Genomic DNA, 18,058 nt, shown 5'->3' with positions numbered 1-18,058 from the left:
AAAGACACAATAACAAAATGAAAATAGCCGTTCTAAAACAAGTCGATGAGGCAGTGCTGTATGGCGTGAGCGAGCATCTTGTTGTTATTATCAGACGTTGAAATGCAGCACCATGACCATCTGGGACCAGGACTCACGCTGAGGGCACGGCGCCAAGCGTGTTCCCACAGGACAGAAACAAAGATTTTCTTGTATTGATTTAATCTAACACTACACATTTGTAATGGAAATAGAGAGGAAAATAGGTCCAAACTCAAAAACCAGCTTTACTAGGAAATACATGTTTTACAAGGACACTTTTGCTGCTTTTACTTTTTACAATTCTACATGTTGTTTACGTGACATAATTATCAGCATCTGTCACTGACTTGTTATGAGCATTTTAATTGTCATTTTATGGTTATTGCACTGCTGATGTTTTCCAAATGGAGATGAACACCTCCGTGTGACCATGAACCCTTAGCATACTCATCAAGAAAATGAAATGTAAGCAAATAGCTTCAAGCCAATGGCGTCATTTAAACACAAGTGAGATCTAAAGATGTGAAGAGATGGGTGGATAACATGTGTTACTTTGGAAATCAGATACAGTCTCTTTTATGACATTTTGCATGCAGGTACAGTAAGGATGAAAAAAGCTGCTATTTCAGTGAACATGGCGTGCCTTTATGTAGAATGTCAAAAGGCATCTCTGATCCTCTGATCGTGACCTATTCCTTTTCCTATTAGAAGACAGAAAGCTCTTTGTTGGCATGCTCAACAAGCAGCAGTCAGAAGATGACGTGCGGCGCCTTTTCGAGTCCTTCGGCAGCATCGAGGAATGCACCATCCTCAGAGGTCCCGACGGAAACAGCAAAGGTGAGTTTTATGACTTTGAGCCAGCAGAATTTTTTTCACAGGCTACTGCACAGAAATGATTTGGCCTTTCAAAGTTGGTGACTTTGCAAAGTTCTCCTTAAACACACCATGTTGAGTGATGTCAAAGCCGGCACATTTCACAATCACCCGAGGTGCGGTTACATAAGGAAACTGTAGTTTCTGTGTACATTTCCAACAGCAAATGCCATTTGAAGGCTTTGCCCACAGGGATAAGAGATACCAACTCTTCACGGATGAACCCCATTAACCTTACATGGCTCTAATGAAGAAAGAAAAGCTTAGCCAGCGGCCTTACTAACCACCAGGCTTCATGTCATGCCTAAAGAAATGTCCTTTCGATATTTTGTCAGAGTGTAACAAGTTCAATGCATGAAGTTCATCAGCGGGCTTAGCAACCAATCAATGGGGTCCGATGATAACTAAGCCTGATGATTACAGTGGGCTTGATCATTCTGATTCGTCCGTGAAGCCCCATTAACAAGGCCTCATCCGCCAGCTTACTCTGCTAAGTGGGCTTTAGCTCAATAATTACTGGGAGGTTGATCATTCAAATTCATCAACGGGGCTTGTCAATAGTAAGCGACACCCGAACGCTGTGGCATTTTAAGCCCCATCCGAGGATCACAAAGTTGTTAATGGTGTCAGAGTGGGATGTTTTGCCCACTTATTGATCGTGGATCTCAGCAGAGGGCTTTGTTTACTGAATGTTAGTTGCTGTAGTGGGAAACTTTTCCAAGGTGAACAATGATCTCAGGAAATGTGTGTCTTTTGTCTTGTCACCGTTAATGTTCTGCGGTGATACTGTACGAGCAAACTCTCCTCTTTTGTTCACACTTTGTTGTTTCCCTTTACTAATGTTCTCCCTTCTCACTCTCTCTTTAGGCTGTGCGTTTGTAAAATACTCTTCTCATGCTGAAGCTCAGGCCGCCATCAGCGCGCTACACGGCAGCCAGACAATGCCTGTGAGTACATCCTAACTGTGAGCATGTAGATGTATGTGAGAGAGGTGAGTCACATAGAGAGATGAGTCACATAGAGCTTGATTACCGCCTTAAAGTTAAGTTAAAGGTGGGGTAGGTAAGTTTCAGAAACCGCCTCGAGATACACTTTTTGTTATATTCCATGGAATGCTCTTAACATCCTGATAGCAATGAATATCTTAAGTGCTTTGACAAAAAATCCATAAAAACAATTCATCTGTAGAAGCCGTAATACTGTAAAAAGTACAATGGCCTGCCTGCCTGTCAGCCTTCCATCTGTGCACAAACTTATCTCGTGCCCTCATTGGTCATGTGCGCGTTCGTGTGTGTTGGAGGAGGGGCTCTGTGAGGAAGTGGCAGATTTTCTCCGGTTGTGTATTTTCAAATTCGAGCGATCTCGAGCCGGTTTCTCAAACTTACCTACCCCACCTTTAAGCTATACTTTATTATTCCCAGTCAGGAAATTCGTCCTTTGCAAATGACCCATCGTAACTATTCCAAGGCAATTGGTGCCAAATTACGCCATTGCCTTGGCAGGAAAGGATGTGTGTGAAGTGCAAGCTTATGTCACGTGTGTCCATACTCACTTACATGTTCTGCGTGGTGTTTGTGTGTGCATGTGTGGGCGGGTGGATGGGTTGGTGCACAGGGTGCGTCATCCAGTCTGGTGGTGAAGTTCGCCGACACGGATAAGGAGCGCACCATCCGCCGCATGCAGCAGATGGCCGGTCAGATGGGCATCTTCAACCCTATGGCCCTGCAGTTTGGAGCCTACGGAGCCTACGCGCAGGCAAGGCGCCCCGCTAAACGTCTTCTTTATCCACAGTTATTCAAGCAATGAACCACACAGGCTAGAGTGCTCACGCCTAGCTCATTTTTGGATCTGCAAAAAGCAACAGAAAAAGATGAGCTCGAAATGTTGTTTTGGAAAAAAAAGGAACAAACACATTTAAGATTTTCAATAACTTGCTTTTATCTTGTAGTCACTGTCTTTTTTTAACTTGTATATAGAGGTGGGAAGTAGTGGAGTATAAATACTTTGTTACTGTACTTAAGTACATTTTTCTGGTATCAGTACTTTACTCCAATACTTATTTTTATGATGACTTTTTACTTTTACTTCTTACATTTTTAACACAAATATCTGTACTTTGCACTTCTTACATTTTCAAAACAGGCTGGTTACTTTAGTTTTAATCTGCGTTTGGTGGCGTGATCATTATTATTCAGTCATTGCGTGCCTATTGATTTTAACACGATCCGTGTATCCATCACTTCCTGGTCTTCTCTAAAGAAGAGGGACCAATGAAAACGTTGTCATGTTGCTGTTCAGCATGGAAACATTCATTAGCTAACAATGACATTATTATTCTATTAATATAAAGGGAGGTCAGTTTTTTTACTTGAGTACATTTCGAAGCCCATACTTCTTGAGTTTAGTCAGCACTTCTACTTTTACCAGAGTCTTTTTAAACACGAGTATCTGTACTTCTACTTGAGTAAAGGATGTATGTACTTTTGCAATCTCTGCTTGTATACCCCACTATTTTTAATGTTGTGTTCCTTATCTCTTAGTTTCTCGATTGTAACATTTTCTTCTCTCCCTCCAATATTCTCCATAGCCCCTCTCCACCACTGTGCAGGTGCAGCAGCAGGCAGCACTGATGGCGTCTGTAGGTCAGCAAGGCTACCTCAGTCCGATGGCGGCCTTTGCTGCTGCCCAGATGCAGCACATGGCGACCATGAATGGCATCCCAGGAGGACCGATGACCCCGACGTCAGGTAACAGTGGGGAAAGACCAAAGGTTAAAGGGCCGTGCACTTTAGCAAAGAAAGCATTTGCTTAAGTGAATTAATATGCAATCCATAGCCATATCTTAAACAACCCTGTGCCTCACCAAGTGACAAGCTTACGGTACTTTAGCTGAATTTGACATAGTCACCTGCCTTATTCATCTCCAAAATTCTAGCTGATTGCTTAACAAATACAATTTGACTTTTATGTTTAAATAATACTCTGAATTTACAGCAAAACTGAATTTCTAACAAAACAAATCAGATTTATTTTCAAGGCAAAATCTATCCTTCAAATGTTTTAGATGCCTTTAAAACAGCAATGTTATAAGTAAAGAAACAATGAGTTCCTTCAATGCCCTACTGTAGCATTTCAGAGGAAACATTGTACTAATATTTGTATACCAGATCCATACATGTTTCTAGGTGCATTGCAGGCATTTCACTCATCTAAAACAAATACATTATTGGCACACATAAGATAGCATCAAAGCAGTGTACATTATTAGTATACACTATGTCAGTAAGATTTCGATCTAATGGCCGTTGTGTCACAGTAAGGGACACACTGGGACAAGAGAATCTGCCCTGACATTTAGTGTTGTCACCGGCCCACTGGGCCGAGCCCTCTGACATTTCCAAGAGTTACTAGGTGTCCCATCAAAGCAAAGACTTTTCTATAATGTCCTAAAAACATACTGAGGAATGCTCACTGTTTCTCTCTTTGCCTCTCCGACCCGTGGCTGCAGGTGGCAGTACCCCTCCAGGCATCAACGCCCCCACAGTGACCAGCATCCCCTCCCCCATTAGTGTAAATGGTTTTACTGGCATGCCGCCCCCCCAGGCAAACGGGCAGCCTCCCGCAGAGGCTGTCTTCACCAACGGGATACACCATTACCCTGGTAAGTCCGAAAAATTCAGGGGGCATGTTTGCAAACACGCAACACGGCTCTGGGAGAAAGATAACGCTGTATAAATTATGAATACCCTGTTTGTCATGTTAAACCATGAAGCCTAGATCCTTAGAGACACACTCTGTAGTAAACGCATTCATTGTAACGGGAAAGTGTGCATGCTGCTGGCTCACAGGCGTGAATAGCCTCGAAGCATGTTCAGGAGGCCGAGGCCAGACGAATTTAGCCTGCAGACAGTCAGCATGTCGAGGAGATGAGTGTTTGGCAAAGGTGCTTATGGGCTGCTGGAGCCTAAGTATGCACTTGTGTCATGAGCCGTGGATAGTACCTCATTGGTTTTTGTGGTGGAAAAATCTGTTTGTTTTTTCTACACTCTTGTCTCTCCAGTGTTGCAGGAGTTGGTTTTTAGGGAGGACTCGGAGAAAAACGGATTGGGCGTGGCTCCGCGGAGTTGTTTTGGGGTTCAGGGTGGCTGCTTCCTGTCCTCTCTCTCTGAAGGTAGCGCTTCTCTCCCTCCCCCACATCCTCACCCCTATCCTACTCCCTCATCCCTTGTCCCCATGTGCTCAAATAAAGGTCAATACGATTGTGAGCTTGTGAAATCATCTTGGGCATGTCATATCAAAGTCTGTTCATGTCACCGTTTGAAAACCTGTGAAACATCTGCTTTTGTTTCGACTGTCAAGTAAAGATTTTGAGTTGAGGTGAAAATGGAGTTTAAATTTAAAGGTGAAAACAGCATCACGCTTCCCGCACTCAGGCACCAACCAAGTGCTAGACTTGCATTCGTACTCTTGTTTTGTGTCATTTTACTTTCACACAGTGTTTTTCAGTTCTCTTGTCTTTAAATCTGTGTAACCTTGATTTCATTAGTCCACACATTCTATTTAGAGATAAGAATAATTTTATTTACCATAACAAATATTTTGTAATTATACCAAAACTCTCTATTCTACATGCAAAATACTTTTCAAAGGATAATACAAGCACTGGCTTTTGGAACATGATTTCACAAGCTTTGAATTGATTGACCTTTATGTGAGCCCTTAACACTTCTCCCCTTTCGCCTGGCAGTGTTTCAGTGTTGCTGTTAGTCCTCGGTGTGTTCAGTATCTTGGTTTTTGGTGTTAGCTGGGTAATCAGTGTGTGTACATGGTTTCCGGTGTACGTGTGTGCGTGTGTGTGTTTTCTCAGTGGTGTTCTTAAAGTGCATGTGTACAGATGGGTAGTTAATAAGTGTGGCGCAGCATCTGTGGTCGCTACAAGTGTTTGGTTCCCTTTTCATTTTGATATAATTAACTGTATCTCCCTCATGTGTCGTGATAGCAACAGGTGCATCCAGTGTTGTGAGTGTGTGTTGTAATTGTCTTGTTTTCTGTCAGAAAAATAAATATATATCTTGCTCATAGGACTTGTTTATAATAGGTGACATTATGTTTTACTTGCCTGTGGTGACAGTGGAGCTATGTGTCGTGTTTTGTTCAAACTGTGGTCTTTCAAAGTTTTACTTTTATGCTTGTCTGGGATTTATTTGTTGCTACTTTTAAAATGCTTTAGGAGGAACATAAAGTAACAGAGATTCAGAGTTCAGTTCCTCACACGCTGAAAGCAGAGTGGACGCCTCTCTGCTCGTCTCTCTAACCTTTCTGCTTTTCTTCTCCTGTCTGTTCTTCTCTCCATCGCCTCTCCCCCCCACCCTCACCCCGGTTATATATTACTTTCGCCTTCCTCCGTGCCCTCTCCTCCATCTACATTCTCCCTCCGTCTCTCTCCACCTCATTTCTCTCCCCCTACACACACACCTCCATCCATCCATGCCCCCCCCTTTCACCACCTCCTCCCCTTTCCTCTTCTCCTTTTCGTGGAGCAGCTCAAAGTCCCACTGCAGCTGATCCTCTCCAGCAGGCTTACACAGGAGTCCAGCAATATGCAGGTCTGTCTGTCACTCTCACAGCCCCACTGATCTGTGTGTGTGTCTATGTGTGTGTGTGCGTGCGTGCGTGCGTGCGTGCGTGTGTGTGTCAGAGATAAAGTATATTCTTTCTCTGAATTTGAATTGCAATCATATCACATTAAGTGCTTCAGTCTCAATTAATTGTGTGTGTGTGTGTGTGTGTGTGTGTGTGTGTGTGTGTGTGTGTGTGTGTGTGTGTGTGTGTGTGTGTGTGTGTGTGTGTGTGTGTGTGTGTGTGTGTGTGTGTGTGTGTGTGTGTGTGTGCAGCATGTAAACTCCATTGTCTGTTACCTGATCGATTGCCTGCTGTGCCCCTGCATATATCACATTGTTTGTATGTATCCGAGTGTGTGTGGAATCTTGTCATGGCTGTTATCTGATCCGCCCTGTGTGTGTGTGTCTCAGCAGCCTACCCCGCTGCATACGGCCAGATCAGCCAAGCCTTCCCCCACCCTCCACCCATCATTCCTCAGCAGCAACGAGAAGGTAACACACACATTCACACACACACACACACACACACGCGGCACACCATTCACTTCTAAATATTCATACATGCTGCAAACATTTACTCATATTTACTTCGCTGTTTGTCTTAAATCCTCCTGCCAATACGGTCCTGGAATAAACACCCACGTTTAAACAACAAATTAATGAAAGTTCCAGGCAGGGCTCACTCTGTTTTCAGGCCTATATTCAGCCTTCTGCGAAAAGCTAAATATTTAAAGTCCTCTCACCATCACAGAGTATAGTAGCAGTCATGATTGATGAGAAGAGACTTGCTTGAAGTCTTTAACAGAGAAAACTTTATGATTAAATAAAACACTTAATGAAAATGAATATTCAGTGTCAGGTTATATGATAAATGATGCTCTCCCCCCTGTTTGTAGGGTGACTAAGTGTACTACCTTTATTGAGGGTTTCAAACAGAGCTGTAAACCTACTCATGAACTCAGTGAACTCCCGGCTCGGGACAGCCATGTTTAGGACCTTACTGCCCTCTTGTGGAAAATAAACAAAACAATGCCAGCATCTACCAGCTGTGGCTTCCCAGAGGCTATACAAGTACAGCAGTTAGGGCTCATCTGATTCGTCTACTTTTAATATCAGGGAAATATATTGCAAGCTAGATTATCACAAACAAAAATATAAGTCTGGTATTTTTCTTTAACATTAAAACATCCTTAGCTAACAGAGTTTCATTCTCAAAACGTCAGGTAGTCAGGCAATAAGCAACGTGCTGGTGGCACCATCTCTCACAAACCGCAGGTACATGCGTTAGTCCTGCTGGGTTCTTGCATATCCATCCATTGGAAGCAAGTGTTAGAAAAAGTATTCATTAATAGAAGACAACAAATACTTTGTGTGGGAGTTGGCATGTTGCAAGATTGAGAAGAGACCCAGCTTCATAAGGAAATGATACACATTTCTAAATCCCATGTGACACCTTTGAAGTATTTTAGTTAAAGACATGTCGTTGTGTCATCACTGAGGAGCTACAGTACGACTACAAAGTCTTTCAGCATTTTTGCATGAAAAACTAAGGTTTCATTTATTGTCAAATGGTTAATGAATCATTTACTGTCAGTTGACTAATTGTTGGTTTTGGTTTGATTACATGTTGACAAATCACATAATTCTTCCAACTACTTCATATCAGTGGCAAGAACTGTAATTAAAATACAGAAGTTTTGGGAAATCACAAAAGCGGTTCTAGCTCGCGTCAAATGGTTTATGTCAGACTAAAAAAAGCACATCTTGAAATTGATTGACTATTTTCAAAAAGTTTATGCCAGGTTTCCTCCTGCGGCTTTCCACATGCTTCTCTCCTCTCCATGTCTCTCTCTCTGACCTTTGCCCCTTATCTCCTTTTCTTCCTCCCACATTTTGTCTCTCCCCTTCTCTCTCTCTGTTTATATATGCAGGACCAGAGGGTTGCAACCTGTTCATCTACCACCTCCCTCAGGAGTTTGGGGATGGAGAGCTGATGCAGATGTTCCTGCCTTTCGGTAATGTCATCTCCTCCAAAGTGTTTGTGGATCGGGCGACAAACCAAAGTAAATGCTTTGGTGGGTAAAAATGAACAAACCAAAAGATTATTGGTTATTTATTCTGATTATTCTTTTTTACTAATCACCTTCTTTACCGCAGTCAACACCCCCTCCCTAACCTCTCAACACCCCTCCCCTTTGAACAAAAAATGAAAACAAAACAGTGGAGAATTTCTCTACAGTTGTGCAGAAGCTGGTTGTTAGGCTAGTTTATATATCATTAAAGCTGCTTTATTGTGAAGACTTATTTCTTACATTGATAATTATTTTAGTAATATACACTATAACACATCAATATTCAAACTTATTTTTGATAGAAGTGAGCTGTGTTTTAAAGCCTTATTTGCATAGCATTGTGCTCTTTGTGCATATAATACAAATGGCTCTCAGTCTCTAATTTACTGTAAGCAACAGCAACGCGTGCTAAGAATATAACAGTCGCTCGAGCATGCAATGACAGAGAGAGTGCTGTCTCACTTTGTGCCACTGACAGCACAATTTAGTCCAACGTATAATTATGAGGCAAATTATAAATGGCTGGTGGAGAATATTTAATGGAGAGTCCGTCAGGTGCAACCTATTTGCAAAGTAGCTTTTGCTCATTAATACAACATTAATGTTGTATTATTCATGTTGCAATTTTGAGATGCAGGCTTTCATTTGTGATTTGATGCTTTCTCACTTTCAAGTGGGAGTTAAAAAGCGAAACTCAGAAAAATAGCACAACCACGTTGATGTTTTGGTTTTATATCCCATCACCAAGTTCATATCGTGATTTTGTTGCATGTTGTTGTAATTGTGAACCATTGTTGTTGTCATACTATATTAATGCTTATAAAGCGCTGTCTAATGTAGTTGTGTAAGTAATTGTGCTTTTTAACTGTTTTCTGCATAGATTCAATGATTTATTATTATTCTACATTACTAGATGTGTTTCATCTTATAGAACCCATCTTCATTATTCCTTACTTTGTAACCCCGGACTGTCCATGCCTCTTCATCTAACCGCGTCCTCTTCCTTCTCTCTCTCTCCCCCGTCTTTTCCCCCAGGGTTTGTCAGCTTCGACAACCCAGGCAGTGCCCAAGCTGCCATCCAATCAATGAACGGCTTCCAGATCGGCATGAAAAGACTCAAGGTGCAGCTGAAGAGGCCGAAGGACGCCAACCGCCCCTACTAGCCCCCCGCCCCAGCCAGCCGCCACCCCCCTGGCGGCCGGGGCAGCAGTCGCACACAGGGAAAGACAGGTCAGGCTCTCAATCACTGTGGCTTTAGTCTGATCGGTGATTAGCTGAACCAATCGCTGTGGCTTTAGTCTGATCGGTGATTAGCTGAGCCAATCGCTGTGGCTTTAGTCTGATCGGTGATTAGCTGAACCAATCGCTGTGGCTTTAGTCTGATCGGTGATTAGCTGAACCAATCGCTGTGGCTTTAGTCTGATCGGTGATTAGGTGAACCAATCGCTGTGGCTTTAGTCTGATCGGTGATTAGCTGAACCAATCGCTGTGGCTTTAGTCTGATCGGTGATTAGCTGAACCAATCGCTGTGGCTTTAGTCTGATCGGTGATTAGCTGAACCAATCGCTGTGGCTTTAGTCTGATCGGTGATTAGCTGAACCAATCGCTGTGGCTTTAGTCTGATCGGTGATTAGCTGAACCAATCGCTGTGGCTTTAGTCTGATCGGTGATTAGCTGAACCAATCGCTGTGGCTTTAGTCTGATCGTGATTAGCTGAACCAATCGCTGTGGCTTTAGTCTGATCGGTGATTAGCTGAACCAATCGCTGTGGCTTTAGTCTGATCTGTGATTAGCTGAACCAATCGCTGTGGCTTTAGTCTGATCGGTGATTAGCTGAACCAATCGCTGTGGCTTTAGTCTGATCGGTGATTAGCTGAACCAATCGCTGTGGCTTTAGTCTGATCGGTGATTAGCTGAACCAATCGCTGTGGCTTTAGTCTGATCGGTGATTAGCTGAACCAATCGCTGTGGCTTTAGTCTGATCGGTGATTAGCTGAACCAATCGCTGTGGCTTTAGTCTGATCGTGATTAGCTGAACCAATCGCTGTGGCTTTAGTCTGATCGGTGATTAGCTGAACCAATCGCTGTGGCTTTAGTCTGATCTGTGATTAGCTGAACCAATCGCTGTGGCTTTAGTCTGATCGGTGATTAGCTGAACCAATCGCTGTGGCTTTAGTCTGATCGGTGATTAGCTGAACCAATCGCTGTGGCTTTAGTCTGATCGGTGATTAGGTGAACCAATCGCTGTGGCTTTAGTCTGATCGGTGATTAGCTGAACCAATCGCTGTGGCTTTAGTCTAATCGGTGATTAGCTGAACCAATCGCTGTGGCTTTAGTCTGATCGGTGATTAGCTGAACCAATCGCTGTGGCTTTAGTCTGATCGGTGATTAGCTGAACCAATTGCTGCATATTGTATTGACAAAATGCTCAAATGGCAAGCTCTTTCTGGCACCGGCTGATGTCGTTTCAGTAACCTTTTATAAATGTCATAAAACATTTGCAGATGCCTAATAACTGCCTGATCATCTGTAAATTGCCTGTGAAGAATAGTGATGGAATGTTGATAGTTTAAGTACGCATTTGTAAATGTTAATTCCACCTACGTCATTGTTGTATAAGATTTACTGTAGTGTATAGTCACCATTTAAAAGCAGACAACATACAAATCCAAAACCTTTCAGTCATGTTTACAGTTTGATGACTAACATTATATAAGGACTACAAAATGTTAAATATGTTATTATGTTGTGAAATGTTATGCCCTCTGCCATGCGTCTTATAAATATAACAGTCAGCTTTAATGGCCGATTATAACAAACAAAGCTGGAGGAGCGTTTACTAACATGAAGCCTCCTCTATTTGTAGTACAGCTTTACAGTAAGTGACCCTGGACGTTACCCTGTAGGTAAAAGATAATTGGTAAATGGTTCAGTGTGTTGCACAGGGAAGGAATTGCTTCCAAGGGAGAGGCATTTATTACCCCTCAGGCGGGTAATTGTGCTGTTCCTCTTTGTCTCCTCCCTTCATCTTTGTGATGGAGAGTTTGGGCTGCGTCGTTCATTCACCACTGATGACTTCATTCAAGGGCAACTTATCACCCACTCACAAACTAACTGAACTGTACCAGACGCTGTCCCGAGGCATATCACTGTGGGAAGAATAGCGCGAACCGGTACCGATGTGTCACAAAATATGTGGCACCATTACTTCTGATATATAAAAACATTTTCAACGGAACGCCAGAGAAAACATCTCTTTTTGATTTCCGTTCTTGCAGCCCGAGATTGACAGTCACTACTGATAAACAACCATATGGCCATTTCTGCACAGTGTTACTGTTAAAATACAAGCTAGGGGACTGCTTAACTTCTAATGACACTTGAGGGTTAAGGTGTTTCTTTATTTAAAATCCCTTCATCGTTTTAAAAACAGGATTAGACGGTGTGATTTAAATAAAAATGTAATTGTTTTTCAAGTAGGAGATTACAACACTGCCAGGGAGCTAAATTAATTCACTGCAAGGTGAGCAATGATTTGTTTTCAAGATTGCCACATTATCTTTGTTTATCCATACCAGAACTTAGAGTCTTAGTGCCGGAGAGCATGATTTAGGGAGAAATGCGTTTTGTAAATTCATATTCTGCTGCTCCATCTGCATGTTAATACAGCACGTAGAAACATAAAGAGGGCATACTGTCAGGAATAAACAGCAAAATGTCCAATAAAACAAAAAAAATCAATCAAATATTTTCCCCATTAACTTTTTCTAATGTAATGTAGAATGTGGGTCTCTTATGTGATTAATGTTTATTTAGGCCCAAAAAGACAAGCGGTCTCTTTGAATACAGAAAACAGAGATCTGAGTAAATGAACAAACGGTAACAAAAAAAAAGTACAGCTGAGGCTAATCGGATTGTAATTAGTTTTAGAGGTATTTCGTTACAAAAGAAAGTATTGGACATTAATCATTTGTTATTGCACTTCCATTCATTAGTTGTCGAAACACTTAACAATTCACAACAAAAGACAAACGTGATGGTGGCACGAGACAACAAGTCTTCATCAGAAAGAGATACAGTGTCTTTCACCATGAACACTTGGACAACAACATCTATAGGATTCATCCTGTGGGGACCATAAATCTATTGTAGCCTATGTACCAAATTGCCATCTGTCCATAACTGTTGAGATGTTTTCCTAAAATCTAGAAATGTCAACCTTATAGTGGCGTCAAAGGAAAACTCATGGGATTCCCAATGTTGGTAGGATTCATCCTCTGGGTATCATACATGTCCAAACCATCTGTTGGGTGTACGATGTGAGGGTCTAAGGACAGAGGGTGTCGTATTGTCATACTGATATTCTGTACAAACTGTGAACACCACTGAGACAAATGTAACATTTGTGATATTGGGCTATATAAATAAACATTGATTGATTGGTGATCCAATAGTTGACATGTTTCGGTCTGGACCAAAATGGTGGACCAAGAAATTGATTGATTGCCATTGAGAATCCCTATTGCCTCGTCAGTAGCAAGGCTGAAATCATCTTTTACTATCTTTTAATGTGCATGGAACAACACAGTGATTGTTAGCTTTTCCTACTTGCAACTTGACTTAATAGATTTGTATTTCTTCTGTGTTTTCAGGTTTTGTTGAGCTGAATCATATGTTGACTTCTTGCTATCCGCCACTGAGTGCAAACTCGACATCCGGACCACTGAGGCTGCTTCAGAAAAACAGAGGAGAGAGAGAGAAAACGATGACCGAGTCAAGGACGCCTCCTTTTGGATGTACTAAAACTTTGGAACTCAGAGAGAATTTGTACCAGCCTGGTTAGCCCCAGGACCTTTTTTCTTCTGCACACATATACACACCTCTTCCCCCCACAAAACCCTGCTTGAATGACAGCTACCTTTTTTCTGGACCACAAAAAAACTTTTACTTGAACAATGAGGAGAACAAAAACTGTAAGAGTAACTCGATCAAACCTACTTACAATGACCAACCCTACTGAACTCTTAAAAGGGAATACGGATGTCAAAAGTCCAACAAGAACAAAAACTTTTTAAAAACTGAGTAGAAGATTGCCGTAGGAGATCTTTCCGTAAGATGGTTTGAGTTTGGGGCAATTGACTTTTGAAGACCAATTTATAAGACTTGAAACGCGAAGAGACAAGAAATTCTCGGCGAGAGAACTTAAGTAGGGAATGTGATATTTTCAGGACACAAATTGGCTTCGATTTGGGATGGCCATCTTTAGCTCGGAGTGCCTGTCCGTTTCCAGGGGATACCGTTGCCAAGGAGAGCCATAGCAACGGTTTCCAGGGAGTCTTACCTGTCATTCCTTAGTTGTTTTAGGGACCAAAAGACCAAACGTTTTTATTGCTGAGGACTTGTAGCTCTAATATACTCGGACCACTGCATCTCCTTCAGTCAGTGTATACTGGTTGGGGAGTTGCACTTAAAAGAAGTGTACATTTCGAATATATACAACACATGTATATATACATATATATTGCTGATATGCTTTTTTGAATACAGGCAAAACTATTTCAGATGACCAAATGGGGTCTCTCACTTCGCTAGTTTACAATTACTCAAAATGTTTATTTTTTTCTCTTCTCATTTTGTCTTGGGAGGGATGGCGAGTGCATGGGAGGGGCTGCTCCGTATCACAGCCTTATCTTTTTTAACTTGACATCCTAACCTCATAGATAGAATAACATCAGAAACGTTTGAAATATATGAACTTGTTTATATTTGCAGTACATATATATGTATAACAAGCATTCAAGCAAATGTATTCATATATACAGTCTATATGGATAAATAGATATTAATCACAAACAAATATATGTATTTATATGCACATATTTTATATATGTGTGTCTGTATATAGAACGGCTACTGACTATGTTGAGCTGTAATTTTTTGTAGATTTTAGCTGGAGTTTGAAACATTGCTCTGCTTGGGAAGAATCGCAAATCTGGCAGCTCCCAAAACTGCAGGCATTCCTATCTCTGATTAACTATATGCTGACACACGATATATTGCTAAACGATACATGTGTGAGGATGCACACATGGTGTAAATATTATCTGAAAATGCAACAAGCCACATCTCAGTAGCAGGCTTTAAGAGAATCAGGCTAAATGATTTTAGAGGAAAAGGACAATTATCTTCGACTCTATTCCAAACATATCTTTTGAGCTTACACACAAACACACCCACACACACACACACAAACTTCTCTTTGAAACTTGTACCAAAATGAATACGTCTCACAACCCTTGCTCTCTTTTGCATTCAGTAAAGTGCATGTAGCGTATGGGCTCTCACCATGTCAAGGTGTGCCTTGTCACCTGCAGAATCTGCCATCAAGCACTGTGCTCTCAGAAAACAACGAAAGAAAAAAAATAATTACTCAACACACACCACTGCAAGCAGCCAACGCGCTATTATGATGTCAAAACTACAGCCAGATCCATATCATTTGTCAGCCGTCTAGAGAGCTTCAGTGCATGTCCAATGTTACAAACCACCAGACAGCTGTTGGCATTCAATATCTCTTTAAAAAAAAAAGCATTTAGAAATAATCATGCGATTACACTTCAAATAAAAGCGGGCATTAGGTAACCTGTTAGCACAGGTGCTAACTATCAAAGCTGTGTGCTACTTTCCACTGGTTGGAGTCTAGGGTAAATGTCAGGGTTGCGACTGACATGACGTGTCTTGATATGAGAAGTGATTGAGCTCATCGGACCCGACATTAGGTTTTAATGGTTACAAAAGTGATGTAATATTGATGAATATGCTCTAATTAGAGCGCGGGCTTCCCATTGAGCAGAATAAGGGAGGGTTTTATGTACTTTCACATCCAGCAGTTAATGTGTGGATCTGCTGGTAATACTTGACATGAAGCATGTCCTAGAATATGTTATATTGCCTTATCCTCATACAATCAAATATAAAACATAAAAGTATAATGAAACTGTAAAATGAAGCAATAAGAGTGAAAAGCCATTTACCCATTATAACTGCTGTGCCACTGAGGCTGGTTTCATATTGCTTTAGCATACAGTTTCTCATAAAAGTCTACAAAAATGGTATGAAAACTTACCATACACCTGCAAAAGGTCAACGGACTTGGATTTATTGGTCCCCGCATTCAACACATATTCAGCTGGTGGAGATTACTCAATGAATATTTATATATCTGAATATTTATAAGGCTATATGACACTTTGGAAGACAATGCTTCCTGTTGGGTGCTATTACTAGTTTTTCCTATAAATTGCTCATTATGCCCTTTCCCTAGTGTCTGTGTGTAACCTTTTTAGCAGATTGAATAATTTAACATTTACCTTCCAAATCCAGTGGGGCTAAAAGACGCCACTCCACATCCCAGGATGCCACTGTTTGTATATGCCACATAACAAGGCCCCCACTGTGGCGTACAGTGTGAAACCAGATGACCATCGTGATCATTTTCACCCCGACAGTAGCCGCCGTTGGTTAGTACAAAACGTCCGGCTGCCTTTGAGCTAACGGTAACATCCGGAGCTAAATGTCATGTGTCTGGTGTCCCTGATCGCCACACTGTGCCCTCTTTGACTGGCCCTCGCCGCTCTGAGGAAATTGAAAAAAGGTGTGTACACGGTCTGTGCTTTTTAATGGTTTGTTTGAGCAATCACTCATGCCTTTCACCTAGCCCTTGTTTTCATGTTGAGGGAAGTGAGGGAGGGGAAGCAGATCGACCGCGGGAACCAGAAAGCCAATCACCTCTTCTTCATTTGCTCCGACTTAAAGCTGCAAGTTTACATGAGAAAAGAAAAAAGTAAAAAAAGTATTGTGGTTCAAAAACAACAAGAAACAGAGCAGAAGTTTGAATATAAATATATATATATAAATATATACATAAACCGATGAATATACTGTAAATTGTTTCCTTTTTTTGCTCTGTTTTCCTCTGTACATAGGTTTGCATATTTTATAGGACTTTTACTTCTATCTACAAGGACTGGATAAAGTACTTTAAATACTTAAAAAAATATATGAATGAAAACATGATAATGCTCAATAAAACCAGGTACAAAAAAAAAATATTCGCTAGGATACGGTACAAGCTGTAGGACCTGACCAAGGAAATTTATCCAGAATACAGTCAGGGAGAGCATTGACCTCAGTTAGAGCTTAGACACACATTGACCTATTTTATAAAATAAAAAATACTTTGATGGGTTCTATTCATTTATCTATTTGTTTAGATATTTATTTATAAGTCATGTCCAAGATAATATGCATGCTTTCATGGCATTATTTTTCTATGAGTTGGTACGTGACCAAATAGTTTTTATATGACATGCATGGGCTACTGCTGTGGTCCACCGATGATCATTGCTCCTGTCTGCAGGACCATGCCTTCATGAAGGGGAAAACACGCTCCTATTGACCAATTGATGTCAAAGACAGATTTGTAATCATTTATTTATTTATTTTGAGTTGATGTATTTATTTATTTATTTATTTGTGCTGTTTGATTCAAGATCTGAGCTCTCTTATTGCCACTGATCTGTTGCTTTGTATCACTACATCGCATATTACCATTTCAAGCAACCTCCGAATTTAACAACTTCAAAGACTGGTTTTACATTTTCCTGTTGCCGATTACCTATTCAAAACAATGCAGTACTATACTAAAGCCTTATGTATATTTGTAAGTATTAATTCATATTGTTCTGTTCCTAAAAAAAAGTTAGCTTTGTTAAAAGATTGTTAACAAATGAGCATTAGCTTCCATTCTGAAACCTAGGTAAACTTTACATAATACAACTGTCCAATCAGACGTGTAATCACAAGAACATATGCCTTGAGGTCACTATGAGTTGCTGCTAATATACAGTATAAAGGAGCTAAAGTCTGAAGAAGTCCTAATCACTGATTAACTGCCTGAAACAAAAAAAACATTTTAGATTTGTTTTGATTACCCTGCTCCGCTTTCTCCTCTTGCTTTGCATTGTTTGACAGAGCTCTGATCTTGTTCAACTGATGTGTTCTAAAAAGAGTAAAATTCAATGAAAACTGCACTATCTCATCAGAAATCGTTGAGTTACTATCATTCTTTCTCAGTGCTGTTATCAGTGGTTTTATTTCTAAAGCGCAGTAGTATTGCTAGAATCACATTTTCCTTCATATGGTTTTCAAAGTATTCTGGAAATCTATTTCCCAATTTCAGCACACACGAGGGAGGGGAAATGAATGTTGCATAAAGCTTTGCCGGGTTCCTGATGAGCTAAGCTTCTGATTGGGCAGTGCGCTTTAGGCTCCCGCCCCTGTCTCTCTCCAGACTGCACCATTCTCTGGTCCCCTGAACTCTTTTTTTGTAATTTTAAATGAATGATGCGTCTCAGCTTAGCCCAATAATAAAGCACAGTCTAGAATAAAAGTGTCCTGTGTTGTGTCATC

General features: G+C 41.1%; 1 protein-coding gene across 5 annotated transcripts in view; it reads left to right on the top strand.

Moving 5' to 3' along the window:
- celf4 (CUGBP, Elav-like family member 4) overlaps positions 1-18,020 on the top strand; it is an 82,686-nt gene extending 64,666 nt beyond the window's left edge. The window contains exons 4-14 of one of the 5 annotated variants that reach the window (XM_034083121.2): positions 733-858; positions 1,762-1,841; positions 2,509-2,649; positions 3,482-3,641; positions 4,403-4,555; positions 4,955-5,065; positions 6,438-6,500; positions 6,927-7,007; positions 8,447-8,590; positions 9,623-9,817; positions 13,240-18,020. In XM_034083121.2, coding sequence (XP_033939012.1) covers positions 733-858; positions 1,762-1,841; positions 2,509-2,649; positions 3,482-3,641; positions 4,403-4,555; positions 4,955-5,065; positions 6,438-6,500; positions 6,927-7,007; positions 8,447-8,590; positions 9,623-9,750 — 1,187 coding nt within the window. In that variant the 3' untranslated portion in view covers positions 9,751-9,817; positions 13,240-18,020. Of the gene's footprint in view, positions 1-729; positions 859-1,761; positions 1,842-2,508; positions 2,650-3,481; positions 3,642-4,402; positions 4,556-4,954; positions 5,066-6,437; positions 6,501-6,926; positions 7,008-8,446; positions 8,591-9,622; positions 9,818-13,239 lie in introns of all 5 variants that reach the window. The other 4 variants (XM_034083120.2, XM_034083122.2, XM_034083119.2 and 1 more) reach the window with 4 other exon arrangements.
- Positions 18,021-18,058: the final 38 nt, after the last annotated feature.

Source organism: Pseudochaenichthys georgianus, chromosome 5, assembly GCF_902827115.2.
Source record: "Pseudochaenichthys georgianus chromosome 5, fPseGeo1.2, whole genome shotgun sequence".
Classification (NCBI taxonomy): domain Eukaryota; kingdom Metazoa; phylum Chordata; class Actinopteri; order Perciformes; family Channichthyidae; genus Pseudochaenichthys; species Pseudochaenichthys georgianus.
Note: the sequence above shows the minus strand (reverse complement) of the source record. Positions and strands in the feature narration are given on the sequence as shown.